This window comes from Alnus glutinosa, chromosome 3 (assembly GCF_958979055.1).
Source record: "Alnus glutinosa chromosome 3, dhAlnGlut1.1, whole genome shotgun sequence".
Lineage (NCBI taxonomy): Eukaryota > Viridiplantae > Streptophyta > Magnoliopsida > Fagales > Betulaceae > Alnus > Alnus glutinosa.
This window is the reverse complement of record NC_084888.1, coordinates 37663894-37680305: the sequence shown is the minus strand read 5'-3', so window position 1 is coordinate 37680305 and position 16412 is coordinate 37663894. Positions and strand designations below refer to the sequence as shown.

At 37.2% G+C, this 16412-nt stretch overlaps 3 protein-coding genes across 5 annotated transcripts; 2 read left to right on the top strand and 1 right to left on the bottom strand.

Annotated features, from left to right (window-relative positions):
• Positions 1–3578: 3578 nt before the first annotated feature.
• Positions 3579–4988, top strand: LOC133862660 (protein DETOXIFICATION 53-like). The gene has a single exon (XM_062298505.1). It carries the CDS (start codon positions 3579–3581, stop codon positions 4971–4973), a length of 1395 nt encoding a protein of 464 aa, XP_062154489.1. The 3' UTR covers positions 4974–4988.
• A 371-nt stretch (positions 4989–5359) lies between these two features.
• LOC133862861 (UDP-xylose transporter 3-like) lies at positions 5360–15464 on the bottom strand. Of its 2 annotated transcripts, none has more exons than XM_062298758.1 (7): positions 15410–15464; positions 8046–8233; positions 7869–7936; positions 6654–6786; positions 6275–6436; positions 5905–6177; positions 5360–5763 (listed from the first exon to the last, which is right to left on the bottom strand). In XM_062298758.1, exons 1-7 carry the CDS (start codon positions 15462–15464, stop codon positions 5647–5649), a joined length of 996 nt encoding a protein of 331 aa, XP_062154742.1. In that variant the 3' UTR covers positions 5360–5646. The 2 variants fall into 2 exon arrangements, with proteins under 2 accessions (XP_062154742.1, XP_062154741.1); XM_062298757.1 differs by lacking the exon at positions 15410–15464 and adding an exon at positions 10073–10640 and having other exon boundaries at positions 8046–8230.
• On the top strand, positions 10829–15475 carry LOC133862862 (reticulon-like protein B16). 2 transcript variants are annotated; one of them, XR_009899328.1, is made up of 5 exons: positions 10829–11193; positions 13007–13187; positions 13289–13430; positions 13793–14054; positions 14885–14964. XR_009899328.1 is itself a non-coding variant. In XM_062298759.1 (5 exons), the coding sequence occupies exons 1-5, from the start codon at positions 11034–11036 to the stop codon at positions 15049–15051; spliced, it is 720 nt and encodes a 239-aa protein (XP_062154743.1). In that variant the 5' UTR covers positions 10834–11033; the 3' UTR covers positions 15052–15475. The 2 variants fall into 2 exon arrangements, 1 of the variants encoding a protein (XP_062154743.1); XM_062298759.1 differs by having other exon boundaries at positions 10834–11193; positions 13985–14054; positions 14885–15475.
• The last annotated feature ends 937 nt before the right edge of the window (positions 15476–16412 follow it).

The window sequence follows — 16412 nt, the reverse complement described above, 5'->3', positions numbered from 1 at the left end:
AGTAGAGTTTTACCCACTTAAAATTATCTTAAGGGACATTGGCACAATTTTACCCTAATATTTAACTTGCACCATTGAATGTGATAGTAAACTAATTTTTTTTTTTTTTTTTTTTTTTTTTTTTTTTTTTTTTTTTTTTTTAACATATTTGGATAAGTACAGTGTCTTTGAGTTGAAAAGTATTTTGACGTGACATAAATGTGAAACTTTTTAAGATTGTATCTTGATAAGGTTCACATTTCAGAAGACGTTTTCTATGAAGTATACTTTGAGAAAACCTAAAAAAAGGTAGAGCTTTACTTATAAAAATAAAATAAAAAAAAAAAATTTTGAAAAAAGAAATTGACCGTGTGGCCAACCCGAGATGGCCGTGCGAACACCCAACCAGATCAATATGAACAAGGGAATACTCCAATGGCAATCAATTGGCATCCATATACTTCTAAGTTGTAAGTGCATTGAGCCTTACATTGAATCCAAAGCAGCTTGTTTTGAAGCAGGTGCCGGCTTATTTGGTCTAGCTAGTTGTTAAAAGTATGTTATCTTCTGACTGCCTCTAAATTAACATCTCATTTTTGTAGTGTACCATAAAACAGAGTATTATAGCGTAGGTCCAAGGAAGACATATTTCTTGACAAATTCACCTTTGTTTTCGTTTCCCAACGCCCCTTTTACTAATGCTTCAAAGATTTTTAGACACCAACCAGAGACAGACTGTCATTCTGTATCGAAGGCGACAATGGTGATTCGAGAACATTTAGGTTGCTCTATAGTAGACTCTGCATTTCACAAGTATATATAAGATGACATGGGACATTGTGTTTGTCCCTCTAAGATTGTGCATCTTTGACAAATGGGCACTTCAACCCAATCCCAAGCAGTGTCACATAATAACCTTTCAAACAATGGCGATGAAAAAGGCAGTGACACCATAGAAAGAGCACAAGGAAATATCTTTGGGTGGCAGAACTACTTCATCGTCGCATGTTCTCTCATCTCAAGTCTCAACATATTGTTAACATATTTATTTCATGTCCTTTATTTTCTGTTATAAACTCAAAAGATAGGATTGGCAATTATCAGCATGACCCGCGAACTCGATACGGGTTCAACATAAAATTAGCGAGTTAGAGATAAAAAATCTGACCCGTTTAATTAAATAAATCGAGTTAAGAGTCAATATATATATATATATATAGTCTTATACTAATTATTCGACATGGATCGAGCCCGATACGTAACATAAGGCTAACGACTTTTGACATGACCCGCAAACTCGATACAAACTCAATACTTTTTTCCACCATAAATAAAATAAAATAAAATTAACAAAGTCATTTTCATTCATGTTATATTTTGGTATTCTGTTTCTCCGCCAAGTGAAAGGGGTATGACATGGGCAAGTAGATCTCATTTAAGAATTAAGATAGACACAGACAAAGAACTTTGGCACGTCATCTTCGTTCGCACGCGCGTGATGGACATATGGACACATACATTTGACTGAAAGTCATAAGGGCCGAAAAGGTCACTATCGCATTATGCAAATATAAAGTTTTCTATTTATGCCATAAAGTTAATACTAAATGTTTGTGATGGTGCTGAATATGTGGACGTAACGGCTAGGGCAGCCTCTACATTTTCTATATTAAAATGTGTTATAAAATTTCCTAAGCTAATTTTTTTTTCTTTTTCTTTTTCTTGTATGGGAATTCCCAAGCAAAAGGGGAGCTTGCTCCCTCTCAGCCCGATTCTCTCCCCCTCTGGCTTTGCAACTCCCAAGCAATTCTGGCCTTGATTCCCCCCCCTCCCCCAGTTTCTAGCAAAAAAGCGTAGCAGGGATACTCGCAATCTAGCAACCTCAACTGGGGCATTCTCTCAATCCTCCATTCCACCTTGTGTTCCTTTATATGTGGATTAATCACTACAAATGCTGCCACCCCCCATGCCATCTTATTTAATGTGGACAGCTTCTTCCCAGAGAATGACAAGTACATGGTAAGAAATACATATGAAAATAAAAATTCTTTCTCACATGACCCAAGGAATATCAGTCTCAAGTACACCATAAAAAGGTTTTTCCAGTTAGTAATTGGGACCAAAACAAAGTAGTCCCCTTTGTTTAGCTTCCCATTAGAATGTGTTTGTTTCTTGTTTGTGTTGCAAAACCTGGAGACAACCCAAACGATGCATAATACATAATTTGTGGTCCAGAACTGTACATCTATTTTGCACACGGCAGATGAGTAAATGCAATGCAAAATTTAGTAATCATCACAGGACCAAAAACCAAATATTGACTGATACAGCAAGAGATGAAGTCAACTATTGGACGGATCACATTAGGACCAAAGTTACTTGGTGTCTATGGCATTTCTACTGAAAGCTGTCAAACTTCAATGAAACCACTCAAAATTGCCACTTAAGCTACGCAACTCTTTTGGCAAAAGTCTTTTTCCTCACCTAACACCAACTTATGATTTTTCCAATCTTGAGTAAGTATCAAGAGAATCCGACTATCCCTAAAACTGATCTAAACAAGCACAAAGCATTCATATCAAAGCCTATTTGAAGCTTACTGAAAACATTGATACACAAAGTCATCCAAATACACCGAAAATCAACCATCAAGAGTTCTACAAAAATTTTCCAGTGTCCAAACAATAATTTACATGCAATGGGATATTAGACTTCCAATAGAATATCTCAAAACAATTCAGAGAGCCGCTGTCCACACTAATGGGTTTAATTTCATGAACAAACTATTATATGGTATGATTCACAGCCTGGATATCCATTCACCAATACATACAAGGATTTCTACCTTTTGAAAGCCATAATTAGTAAACTGCAAGATGCCAAAGAGGGAAAGTAGGAATAAAGAAGACGCAATTTCACAAAAGTAAAATCTAGGACAATTAATGGCAACAATTCCAATCACTTACTTGTGACCAGGTTGGCAAATATAGATGCAATATCTTTCCAAACAGATGAAGCAAATCGCTATTTCATCTCACCAAAAAGCCCTCCTAAGCTTGACTAGGATGCGTTTGACACGTGATTGTTTTGCCACAAATTTCGAGGTAAATGAGTAAATTCCAACTACCCACATTTGTCAGCTTATGCAACTGCCTACCACGTGCATAGCATTGTGATTCTCCATTGATAATAGAGAACCAATTTGTCTTTTGATACTTTTATGGTGAGTATTATCTATTTTGAGGCTGGAACAGAGTACATTGACTTATGGAAGCGTATTCAAGGTCTTCATGTCACGGGCAATAATGGTCTGGTAAGGGATGGTTCTGGAGTTACAAGAGTATCCTAATCTGAAGCAGGTGTTAAGGGAGAAGCCAAGAAAAACCTAATTATTTCAAAACAGTAAAAAGCGTGTTCATCCCACCGACGGGCATATTTGAGAAAAGTAGTTCATTTTTCTGTGTGGTTATCAGTTTTCTTAGCATTATGGTATGTCAATTTTGAACAAATGCCTTACAAGCCATCACATTTTGCAAACTTTTATCCAAGAGTGCTCACATGTCTATATTTTTGAGTTACCTAATATTATGTATGATTTAATGCAGGTAGCAGAGGAACTGATATCACTTTGTAAAATTGCATGCCCCATAGTAGTATCAAGCCTGCTTTTATACCCCAAGTCGATCGTCTCTATGTTCTTCTTGGGACATCTTGGGAGCACTGAGTTAGCTGGGGGCTCACTTTCAATTGGATTTGCCAATATCACAGGCTACTCTGTTCTGAAAGGCCTGGCCATGGGGATGGAACCAATATGTTGCCAAGCTTATGGAGCCAAAAAATGGGAAGTTCTCTGCCAAACATATAAAAGAACTCTCTGTCTTCTCTTTCTTGCAGTGATTCCAATTTCTCTCTTGTGGTTAAACATGGAGCCCATCCTTCTATGGTTAGGTCAGGATCGAAAAATTACATCTGTGGCCAAGGTTTATATAACATATTCCCTTCCTGATTTGCTAGCCCAAGCTCTCCTCCATCCCTTAAGGATTTTCTTAAGGACACAAAGTCTAACGAAACCCCTCACTGTATCTGCTGTTTGTGCCATGATTCTCCACCTCCCTATCAATTACTGCCTTGTAATATATCTAGATATGGGGACGAAGGGTGTTGCTCTAGCCTCAGCCTGGACTACCTTAAACTTGTACTTTGGTTTGCTAGTATACCTTTTTCAATCTAGGACAGCACTAAAACCTTGGGATGGGAATGCAAAAAGTTTATGCTCTCAAGGCTGGAAACCATTGCTAGCCCTTGCGGTGCCAAGTGTAATCTCTGTCTGTTTGGAGTGGTGGTGGTATGAAATAATGCTGCTACTGTGTGGCCTACTTAGTGATCCACAGGCAAGTGTGGCTGCAATGGGAGTCCTGATACAAACAACAGGATTGCTCTATGTGTTTCCGCACTCTCTTAGCTTGGGTTTAACAACTTGTGTTGGCCACGAGTTGGGGGCTGGGCAGCCTGCACGGGCGCAGCGGACAACCATAATTGGACTCATTGTGGCAGTTGTCTGCAGCATTCTGGCTTTCGCTTTCACAATTGCAGTGAAGGATGAGTGGGGCAAGCTGTTTACACGTGAACCACATGTACTTGCTCTAACATCAATTGCCCTTCCCATATTAGGCTTTTGTGAGCTAGGCAATTGTCCCCAGACAGCTGCATGTGGAATCCTCATAGGCTCTGCACGGGCAAAGGTGGGTGCTTGTATTAATTTTGGCTCCTTCTACCTAATTGGTTTGCCAGTTGCAGTTCTCATGAGTTTTAGACTCAAGATGGGCTTTATGGGGTTGTGGTTTGGTCTTGCGGCAGCTCAGATTTCATGCATGTGCATGATGATCTATACTTTGGTGTCAACTGATTGGAAGCACCAAGCTAAGAGGGCCAAGGAACTCACTCAAGCCACTGAAAGTGACAATAATGATTTGGAAGCCAATATCCTCAGCTGATTTTCGGTCTCTACAAGTTGCAAAAATAAACTCCTTGTATCATGAGATGAGATAGTCGTAGACTTGCTAAAGCGATAAATATCCTCTTATTGTTTCCCCCCCCCCCCTTTTCCTCTACTCTTTTTTTTTTTTTCCCTCTACTTTATTGTCAGATTTTTATTTGAAGAAGAGAAGATAAGGGTATTAAATATAGTAAAGCAGATATGGAACAAGATCATACCATAGACCTTGGATCAAATCCTAAGTGTGGGAGAAGGCTACTTCCAATTTTTTAGCCCATAGGCCCAAGTGGCCTCCCATGGACCCAAAAAGAAAAGGCTAATATCCTCGTCCATAAATGAATAATAATAAACAACCCAATGCAAAACTTATATTTGATTAAAGAATGCAGAGAATTCAATTTTTCATATATAACAGATGATAAAATTTCATTAAAATTGATTACAAAGCTGAACCGTATTTGTTTGTCAGGAAAAACAACAATACCCACTATATTCATTCCTCATTTGAGCTAATTATCGAAATATCAACTTAATATACTACTAAACCACACATAAGGAAAAGAAGGGCTCACACCTGTGCAAATTTGAGAAGACATGGAAAACCTTTTATGCCACAGAGATCATCATTAATCTCAAGTTGCATCTGCTTCTCTTAGGTGTATGAAAATCCTTCATGCATCCAAATCCTTGTTTGACTTCCATACAGGGGCTTTTGGGGCAACAGCATCAGTTAATCCACCTTTACCATTTTCAGCATTCAGGAGAGGATCAGATTCACCTTCCACTATCTGGCATCATTCAAACATAAAGGAAAAGGTTTCATAAAGCACGCTGGCACAAAATTAAACAATGGTGGATGAAATGTCTAGAAAGCAAAGCATGTAATATTATTAGAATTAGACAAAAGAATTAACAAAAGTGGCTAGAACCTGAATTGATTGTGCTGCTACTTCAGTAGTTTTTTGCTGACTCTCACGAGTGCAAAAATAAGAATATAGGACCATCCCAATTAGTGCAATCAAAATCCCTAAAATATTCCTCCAGCTAAATGGTTCATGAAGCAAGACATAACCAAATGCCAATACCAGGCATGTCTTCAAATGTCCAAGAACCTGATAGGTGACTGGAGATGTCTTTCCAATTACAAGAAATGTGCTAAAATTTACAGAGACAGAGATCAGGCAAGATAGGATGATGAAAACCTGCAATAGAGGAATTGAATTATGAGAATAAATTCGAAGATGGAGAAAAAGGAAAAGAAAAGAAAGGTTTGCTGCTTCAGAAATTTTTTATTCTCACCAGTACTTGAGTTGTATATTTGAATGCAAATACATTTTGATTAGTCAAAAACGCATCCAAAAATGGACCAGAGATCAACAAGGTGCCAGCTTGATATGGAGAAGATTGATATAGAAGTTGGGTTGAAGAAACCTTAAAATTCTTCTGGATAGTATTGGTCATCTGAAATGGACTAATTAAGATCTTAAACAAGATATAATGCAAGTGTGTTCACCATGCAAGAATATTGCTAGCAAAGGTTAAGAGACTATAGCACCAATTCCTGCACAACGAAAGATTAATTTATTTTTAATTTAACACGATGCACTTGTCAATGATTAATAGTAAAAGGTGAAGTGTATAGATAAATCTTCAATTAAGGTAACTTCATTGAGGATACAATTTGAGCCACACATGTTGTAACAACTGCAAGGAGAGATAAGACAGAGCCCAGAGTATTGAGTTGCAAATCAGTGACTGTTGCAATCCCAACACCCAGAAGGAGGAAAATGAGTGAAAGCTGAATACTCCTACTGCAATAATAATGAAAGTAAAGAATGTGTCAGTTTACTTAGACAAAGAAATCAGAAACCGGATTATTTCATAGTTGAACAAACCAAAAATAAATCTAATGGTTCAGACAAGAGGTAACATATATGTGGACATAATTAAAGATAGCTGCAGTTGAGGAGACAATTTGAGCAATCCATGCTCTACTAATTAAAAGGTTAGACAAGAAGAGCTTGAAGCATTGAGATGCAGAACAGAAACAGCAGCAATCATGATATCTATAACAAGGATAGGAAAAATCCTACTGCAACAATACCTAAAGTATAGATAGCTTGGGTAAATGTTTGCCAGCTGAGAGCAGCAACGAATGGTCATTACCAAAAAACGTTCTAATTCAGGTAGGAAAGCATTGCAGCAACAAAACAGCCGAACCACATGTGAGTTAAGGGAAAAGAAAATACATGAAGGCCTATGACAGCATGACCCTAGATAGCACTAAATGCTAAAGAAGGATTTAAATAAATACAGAAAATAGTTGGTATTATGGATTGAAGAAATGCATTGTAACTCCATAAAAGTTGGGTTTTGGGGGGGGGGCACTATATTTGATGTCCAGAAATCATAATAATTAATTTTGATCACAAACAAAGAACTACTTTTTGGTTGTAACTGCACAGACAATCCAGAGACAATTATATATCAAAATTGAACATATGAGTGACCATGAAAAATTAGTAACAAATATCAGTTTTATAATAACTGAAGATAACCATGACATGCATTAAAAACAAATAAGGAGGATGCGATGGTTTTCAACCCCATTCCTTGGGATATACAATCATAAACAGGAGGCTGCTATGGTTTAAGATGATACTTGCAACTAAATCATCCAACTTTGGAGAGTACCCTAAAAAGGTTACTACTTACTAGCACACAATCTCAACAAATGTAGCCAAGTAAAGAAATTTCAGATTCAAGTGAAGACAATGTAGCTGACAGAGAATAATGGCCAACTTCATGATGAACTAATAATTATTATAGATAAGTATTAGCATCCGACATCAGCATCTTAGTCATAGGAGGGTAAAAGTGTCTCAAGAGAAACCTGAATCTCTTCCCAAGGAAAAGGGTCTCCAAGAAAACAGTGCAAGGGATGATTGCCAGCTTGGTCATCTGGATTGAGAAAAACAGTAAGAGTAGTTCAGAATCTTGGGAAAAATGCCGAAAGAACAAAGGATATGTAAATCAAGTGTCAAAATAGAGCAAACAATAACAATAGTACCTGATAAAATCCAACAGAATTGAAACCCAGGCTCAAATTCAAAAGTCCAATGGAGATCCCATTTAGAATACCAAAGCCCATTACAGCTTTTCGATCAAAAGGTTTGTGTTCAAACAATTTCACCTTTAAAGCCACATGAAGAGAACAAAAGGTGACTAGAAGATGCCAGCTTGTCAAAGTTGTAGCTGCACAAAAATGAGAGGACACAAGATCTTATTAAACCAATCTTTCCAAACATTCTTCTGGAAAGGATTATCTAGTTGTGGGCTTTAATCACAGTCGGCACATGTCAAACTCAAGTGCTGAGGGAGCTCCTAGCAAAACATCTAGGCAACCACATATGCTTACTGATTGGTTGGTATTAAGGCATTGCCTTCTACCCATAACTCCCACCCCCCCCCCCCCCCACACACACACACACACACACACACACACCTTTGGCCTGATGCAGGCAGCAGGGATCTAGACCAGCAAAGTGATATCTTAAATTCATCAGGAGGGGAACAAATCGAGACAACTCAAACCTGCAGTGATTATTGGATGAGTCGACTCTTACTTTCACAAGAAACTATGGAGATGAATCTTGTGATTTCTTCATATTTAGATAGAAAGAAACTAGTTACCCTCTTATGTCTTTCATTGTAGAAGAGGGATTCCAAACTATTCCAGTTATGAGAATAAGAATCTGCCACTCAATAATTGTCTCTTCTTTAGTGATTAGTTATCACGATTTTCTTGTTCTTTTTGCTCCTATTTACTAGGTTCTCTTGTATACTTCTTATGTACCTGGGACGCCCTACGCTTTTTATGATATCTCGATTATTTATAAAAAAAAAAAAAAAGAAAAAAAGAAAAAAGCCAAGCTAATATGCTATCATAAATATAAAAAATGAATTTATTAGACTATGAATAGAAAGCATGGAAACTCCAAAATACCCTTTATATACTGATACATATAGGATATGGATTGCCAGGAAACAATAAGTTATGCATCTTATATCTGTTCCAGGATTAAAGGATTGAATTTAGTTTGGATATGCCAGATTACATCTCCAAAACGTGCAGGATACTTGGGTCCAGTATGAAATTTTCTTATTATAAATGTGAGGGGTTCTTTTTTATTTATTTTTCTTTTTTTTTTTGATAAGTAATGTGAGGGGTTCTTCTAAGGAGACTTTGAAGAAAACAATTCCTTATTCATCATTAAAAAAATCCTTAGTCACCATAGCTTGGATAGTTAAAATCCTTATTTATCAGTAAGTTTTTTTTCGATAAGTAAAAACAAGTTCATTAAAAGGTGCAAGGGGCGCAACCCAAATACATAAGAAATATATGCCAAAAAACACCTAACAAATGAAGAGCGAACTTATTTATCAATAAGTAAAGTCAAAAGATCAGTAAGTACCCTTATCCATAAGTAAGTAGTAATTGTTACCGATAGGCGAGACTTCTCATGAGTTGTTCAATTACTTTCAGTTAACTTTGCCTTATTATTTAACTTAAAAGGAAAAAATTACAGAGACTTAAGGACCCAAGTCACCATTGAATATCCCAAATTTGAGTTGTAATACGTTGGGGTCAAATCCAAAAACATATGTTTTAATTATTAATTAATTAAAGTGTCCCAATTGAAGCATATACTGTTTTTTCTAATAAATGCGGTATCAAGATGTTAGATGCCCCTATCTTATCGTAAACATATCCCATAGCATTATCAGTACTTCCTAGGGCTAGACAACTTAGAGCAGATCTTTAATGCCTAGTTTGCAATAACATAAATCGTCCCCTTTGTTAGTACATAAACAAGTTATGGCTCGCCAACCTCATCAAGCCACTTAGAGCCTTAATATCAATAACAATCGAGGTAAAAACAAAGAAGCAAACCCAATAAAGTCGAAAGCTTTTAATGAAACAGACAGCTACATATAAATCCATTAACGGGTTGTCACTTGGCAAAGAATTGAAAGACCAACTATGTTTGGCCAACATAATTAGCAGAGGAAGAGGTTGTAAAATGTAAAACATACCGAAATGGAAACCCAATGAGCTGATTAAAGCCTTGTTGCAGATCACGATGGACACTGATGAAATTACCGATAGGGTCAACGCCCCAACTGTTCCCAGCTGAAACCGCTCACCCTCACCCATCTCTTTTTTCTTTTCTATTATTCCTTCAATCGTTAAAACCAATCCTTTCCCCCTCAGATTTCACTCTAACAAGCCCCAGCACACAAAAGCAAGAATCAACCAGTGTTTGGGAAAATTAAAAGCTTGAGATCTGATGGGTATGTAAGGAAAAGAACGTGATGAAAAGGGAATGCTTTTGATAAACTTTGTTAGGCAGTCAGCCAGTCACTTTGGTAACAAGTTAAAACTTGGGACTATAGGAGACTCTTTATAAAATTGCGCAATTAGCGGTACAAACACACCCAACCTAACGAACAATGATTATGTTATAAAATCCCAAATCTGAAAACTAATGTTTGTGTTTGGATCGAAGTGCTTGCGTCGTGGTGTTGGACTTCGTTACTTTTCTTTTCCAGGTGGGTGTACCGACGAGTTGGCTTTGAAAGCTGTATATTGGGGGCCAATCAGGGTAAGAACGCAAAATAGGCCACCGTCAGATGCAAAGATAAAGCTAACGCGCTTTCCGTAGAACCAGAGGGCGAGTGGTAGTGGCCTTAGTGGGTTCATGTCGGTCTCTCCGCGACGTCGTTTTGTTGTTAGAAAATTCTTTTCTTTTTCACCATTTGGACACGTCATAGTAGAACAGCGATTGGCGAAGTTGAAGACTACACAAAGTAACGAAGTCCATTCTACAGAAGTACAGATCCTATCTTGGGTCATTTTCTCTCGAGAGAAGAAAAAGTTGCCCAGCTTTCAATTGCCCAATTTCGAGAACATTCTCTGAAGAAGTTTGGAACTTCTTTTTTTTGTTCCCTTAGGGCTGAATTTGCAATTTCTCTGGGTTGTTTTGGTTTTGCTTTCATGGAAAATTCACAGGATTTATGTAACGTAGAGGGTGATGGGGATGCAAGTAAGGCCACGGCTTGCACATCATCAACGTCGTCAGGTTGCTCAGGAGGATCAGAGTACCGATTGTTTGGTCGCCAAACCTCAGTCCACCAGTGTATGGGTGGAGGTAAAGGTAAGATTTTTCTCCCTTATTTCTTTCATTTCTGAAGTTCAATTTGCTTCCTTTATATTTGGATCTGTATAATTTGAAACAAATGTGGTCTTCTTTCTGATTGTTTGGTTGATGGGGCTTTTGACTGACTTCGAATGAAGAATAGAGTTGGGTGTTATGGGAAGTGGGCTTTCATGGGTAGTTTATAGTTGTTCATGTATAGCTGTATACATTGATGTCTTTCTTCAGTATGTTTTTCATAGCAAGGCAGTTTTTTTTTTTTTTTTTTTTTCGTGTTTAATAGCTTCCCATACATCTAGGTTTTATACATCAATGGGATTTTGGGCTGAAAGAAGCAGAAAGTTGGGTATTATGCCACTCTGACTTTGGGTACTATGTTCACGCGCGTGATTTATTTGAGAAATCATGTCTTTCCTTGGTTTGTCATTCAGGATGACGTAAAGTTTTTCTTCAAAAAATTTAGATAACTCGAAAGTTGATAGCCGTTAGGTACAATTGAATGGAGCAATCGTGAATGGAGAAGGTAGTCGCAAAATAGATTGCTTTGTTCAAAGGGTCTTTCTTGGTTTTTTATTTTGCGAAGGTTCAAAATTTCAACTCCAATTTCTGAAATTATACTTGATGTTAGACTGCTAGAATAAATAGATGAATAGAAAAGAAATGGATTATGTGAAAATTAAGTTAAAGAGGAGAGGTCCTGATTTGGTTGATTATTGATAGTACGTGTAGTTTGCTATGGCACTCAGTTATGTGATACTCAAAAATTAAGCAACCCAAGACTGGCTGAACTCAAAGAGGGTGGTGAAATACTTATTATTTGAAAAAATCAGAAAAAAGAACAGTACAGAAAAAGAAACAAGATAGAATGTGACTCCTAGTTATAGATGACATTGCAGGAGCAGCCACCATTTACATCTTGTCATAGGAGTGGATTAAATCACAAAGTTTGCCTTACAGGGTGAGTAACTGTCTATATGTTGGACTAGGTTTGGCTGAAGCGTAAGCTGTCTGCTTTTGTTTCTTTGAGCATTCATTTGCCTTGCAAACGACTTTTATGTTGTATACTTTCCAAGAGTGTTAGTATTGACAATGCAGAGTGAATGTCACTATATCAATGCAGGTATTATACACAGAATTTCTATATTTTGGATCCAAGTTTTAGTGCCACTTGAATTTTTGTTGCTTCCTTCTATGCAATTAAAACTGTCGTTGTTTTTGGCTTTTTATAATTTTAGGGGTAAAATTTTCCCTCTTCTCTGATTGAAAGTTTGCATTTGCTTGCTGAGACCAGCCTTTTTAGATGGCTTGACTAGTTTGCTACATTTTTCATTTATGTAAATGCAAAAGTAGTTGGATGTGCAATAAAGTACTTTAGATATGTTGAAGTGACGTTATCTGAGATGAGAATGAATCCTTTGTTTAGTATTCACTTAATGGATTATAGTATCCTTTGCGGCCCAACTTTTTGTCTTTTTGGTTACCTCTCTATTATTTAGCTGCAACCTTGTTTATCCTTTGTTTTCTCTTCCCCCTGCCCTTTCTGTCCGTTTGATTTTGTGACCTACTCTAAGTAGCTGGATTAAGACTTTTGTTGTGCATTTAAATGCTAGGTAACCACTTTTTTATTTTTATGAGCAATTGCAATTTGCATTAAAATTATGTAACTAGTATATATAAATTTGTGGTATTCTTGTCATAAAAATTGTCATATCATTTCTCACCAGGCACAGCCTTCTTGCATATTTACATATGTCCTACAATTGATATTGCTTTACTTCCACTTTATTCTCTTCTTCTCTCATTTTTCTTTTAGCTGCTGATATTCTATTGTGGAAGCGGGGGAATGTTTCTTTTGGCATCATTGTTGTTGCTACAGCTGCTTGGATCGTGCTTGAACGGTCTGGATTATCGTTCTTATCAATGTGTTCAGATGTGTTGCTGATTTTAGTTGTACTTTTGTTTCTTCGTGCCAACTATGCTGTTTTTAGAGATAGGTAATGAGTAATCTACTCTCAGTCTGCATATTGATTACATCTTTTGCTATTGTAGCGCTGAAACTATTTTCATCATGAGAACTGTTTGTATTCTTGAGCAGACAATTACAAACATTACCGGAGCTAGTATTGTCGGAGGAAATGGTTAACAATGCTGCAGCATCATTTCGTGTTAAAATCAATAATGTGCTGCTTATGGCTCATGATATCACTCTTGGCAAGGATTTTAGACTTTTTTTCAAGGTCAGTCTATGTTAACAACATACTAATTCAAAGATGCTGAGGTGTTGCAACCCTAGTGGGGCTAATATGGGACAATCATGATTTATAGATAATGGATATTATTCTATTGTAATATCGAGAGTTGATCTGTGTGTGTTGGAATCCAGTAAAATGGTTTACTGATGCCAAGAGGGAGCAGAGATGTGGGGAAAATTTCCAAAGGGGCGGGGTGACCATGAATGTTTGCTAGAGCCTAACCCCATATAATGACTACCATTTTCCTTTTGGAAAACTGCTCTGCCTGTCAACCTTGATTTATGTGCTCTTAGATAACAATCTGATACCCAGGTTAAGTATCAATATTTGTTCTATTTGGTTTGCAGGGCAGGTACTGCAAACCACTGTATTTGGGTCCAACCCCCTGCATGCCTTATGGAGCTCTCTGCTATTCGAATAAGTCCTTGGGATCCATGATTTATCCCACTGAAACTACAGAAATTCCCTTTTGGTTCTACATTGTGTCTCTAACTGATTGATTTAATAAATTCTCTCACATGCTATTATGCTTTTGACAGGTGGTTGTCTGTCTGTGGCTCTTGTCTGTCATTGGTAGCTTCTTCTCCTTCTTCACACTTGCATATATTGGTACGCGTGTTCATGCTGAGCCTGTAAAACTAGTGCTGTGTGTTGTTTTTTCAGAATTGTGAACTCTTTCTTCATGCGTGATTGTTCTACTCCTTTTTTTTTTTTTTTACTTAGCATTTTCATTTCTAAGTCATTATATGTATGTACATTCTGTGCACACATGTATATTATCACATAATTTGTCTCAGTTGTGTCATTGTAAAAACCCGTGTTAGGGTTTTCTCCCCCTTTTTCTATTGTTTTTGTTTAAAGAAGAGGCAGCTATGTCTCTGAGGCCTTTGTCGTTTGTAGAGTCCATTGGGCAAAGATTTTAGAGCTTATTTCAACCTTCATTGCAATAAATCTGGCTTGCGATGAACCCCATGGGATGTTTTGTGTGCCCCTCCTCGTGTGTGCCAGAATGAGTCAGGTGCAACAAGCTTGTTTGGCAACCCTTTTTAGGGTAGCTTTTGCTTTTTAGTAAAAAAGTATTAACGAACAACTCAGAACACAGAACACAGAATACTCAAAAATTATTTTCACCTTTATGTTATGTCACAACCAAAAAGCAAAAAATACCCTATCAAAAGTTTTGTCGAACGAACCCACCAAACCCATGAGGCCACTTTCTCAATTAATGTTTCTTGCACGGTACGCATAAGTCGCCCATCATACCTAGGTTGACAAGAACCTGGTCCCATTTAACTAAGTAAACTCGCTTTTTCTGACTTGAGCTCACCAAAGTGCATTATTCTTTTGCACATGGAATGATGGGAGCTTCTCTGGCATAATTCCCAGCACAGACTTTTGATGCTTTACTTACACTTTTCTCTCTAATTTATTGGTGGCAGGAACCATCATATCGATAACAGTTCCTGCTTTCTACAGCAAATATGAAGAGCATGTGGATAGATATTGCGGAATGATCCACCAACAATTTTCAAAGCACTATAAAATAGTGGATGAAAGTGTTATTGGCAGACTCCCCCGGAATTTATCAAAGGACAAGGATTCATAGGTCTGGTATTCTAGTTTCAGTTATGAGTGACAATGTGCGATAGACGACTGTTGTAGAGTTTCAGATGCTGTTCTGAAGCCATCTGTATTTTTGTTGTTTTCTGTATGTTGTACCAGAATGAAATCCCTGGTTCTCTCCGTGCATAATTGGTGGACTTTGTCCTGCTTTCTTTCATTAATTAGAAATTAGAAGGGGGAAAAAGAAAATGTTTGTGGACATGGTACAGACGTGTAGATTTGGAATATATTTTTTTTTCTTTTTTGTAAGTGAGATTTGGAAGTTTTGAGTAGCCAGCTTTTCTTCTCTTACGGTTCTCTTGAAGTGGCATAGCGGCAGGGTATGAGAGCTGGCGCATTCATCACTGTAACGTATAGAACTAATTCGTTGACAATGACAAGAGATGGTGCATTCATCTTGTGGCCTATTTTCTTCTCTCTTTTGTGAAAATTCCAAAACGAGGACATGTGGCCTATACTCATTTCATGTTAGTCCATCGGCCAAAGATTAGCGACCTTTATTGTGATCGTTTATTGCAATAATTCAGGCTTGCCATGCATCCCATCCCATCCCATGTTCTGCATAGTGCATGGATAAGGATCCTCTCCATTTCAAAGTTCAAACATGGAGATGAGCCGTATATGGTTAGGATCTTTGAAAAGAAGTCGAAGGCCTCAAAACTGCCACGAAATAACCAGTTACTTAACGTACGTATTAGAAAGATGAAGAAACCGGAGTCTTCTTGCCTTTTATTCTATTTTGCATACCCTGCTAGCTGTTAAGATTAAGGGCAATTTCTTTTTAGGTATGTTATTATTAAGTTGTGCAGTGGAAAACTATTTAGTATATTTATGTCAAACTCCTTTCTCTCGTATGAGTTTTGACAATTCTTAAGACGACCCGCAAATTTGATGTAAACCCAACATAAAATTAGCGACTTTGGGTTAAGGAATTTGACATATTTAATTAAATAAGTCGGATTCAAGTTGACCTATATAATTTTATACTCATCTCTCAACATAATATGCAAACCCAGCTCAACACAAAATTAACGGATTATAGTTGATGAGTTTGACCTATTTAATTAAAGTCGCGTAATGGTTGACTTATATATTCTTATATCCATATCTCAACACGACTTAAACCTTACTCGCGAACACGATTTGTCACTCATATTTGTGGATGTTAATTACGAGACATGTAACGCAAGAGAAAGAAGTACTATATCAGGTGTCCTGAATAATTTCTTGTTTAGTGAGAAGCCATGCATTTACAACACAATGATGAAGAAGAAGAAGAAGAAGAAATTCAAGAGAAATGAGCATTTATGCACAATATGATGAGATGGAAGGAAATACCCCCAG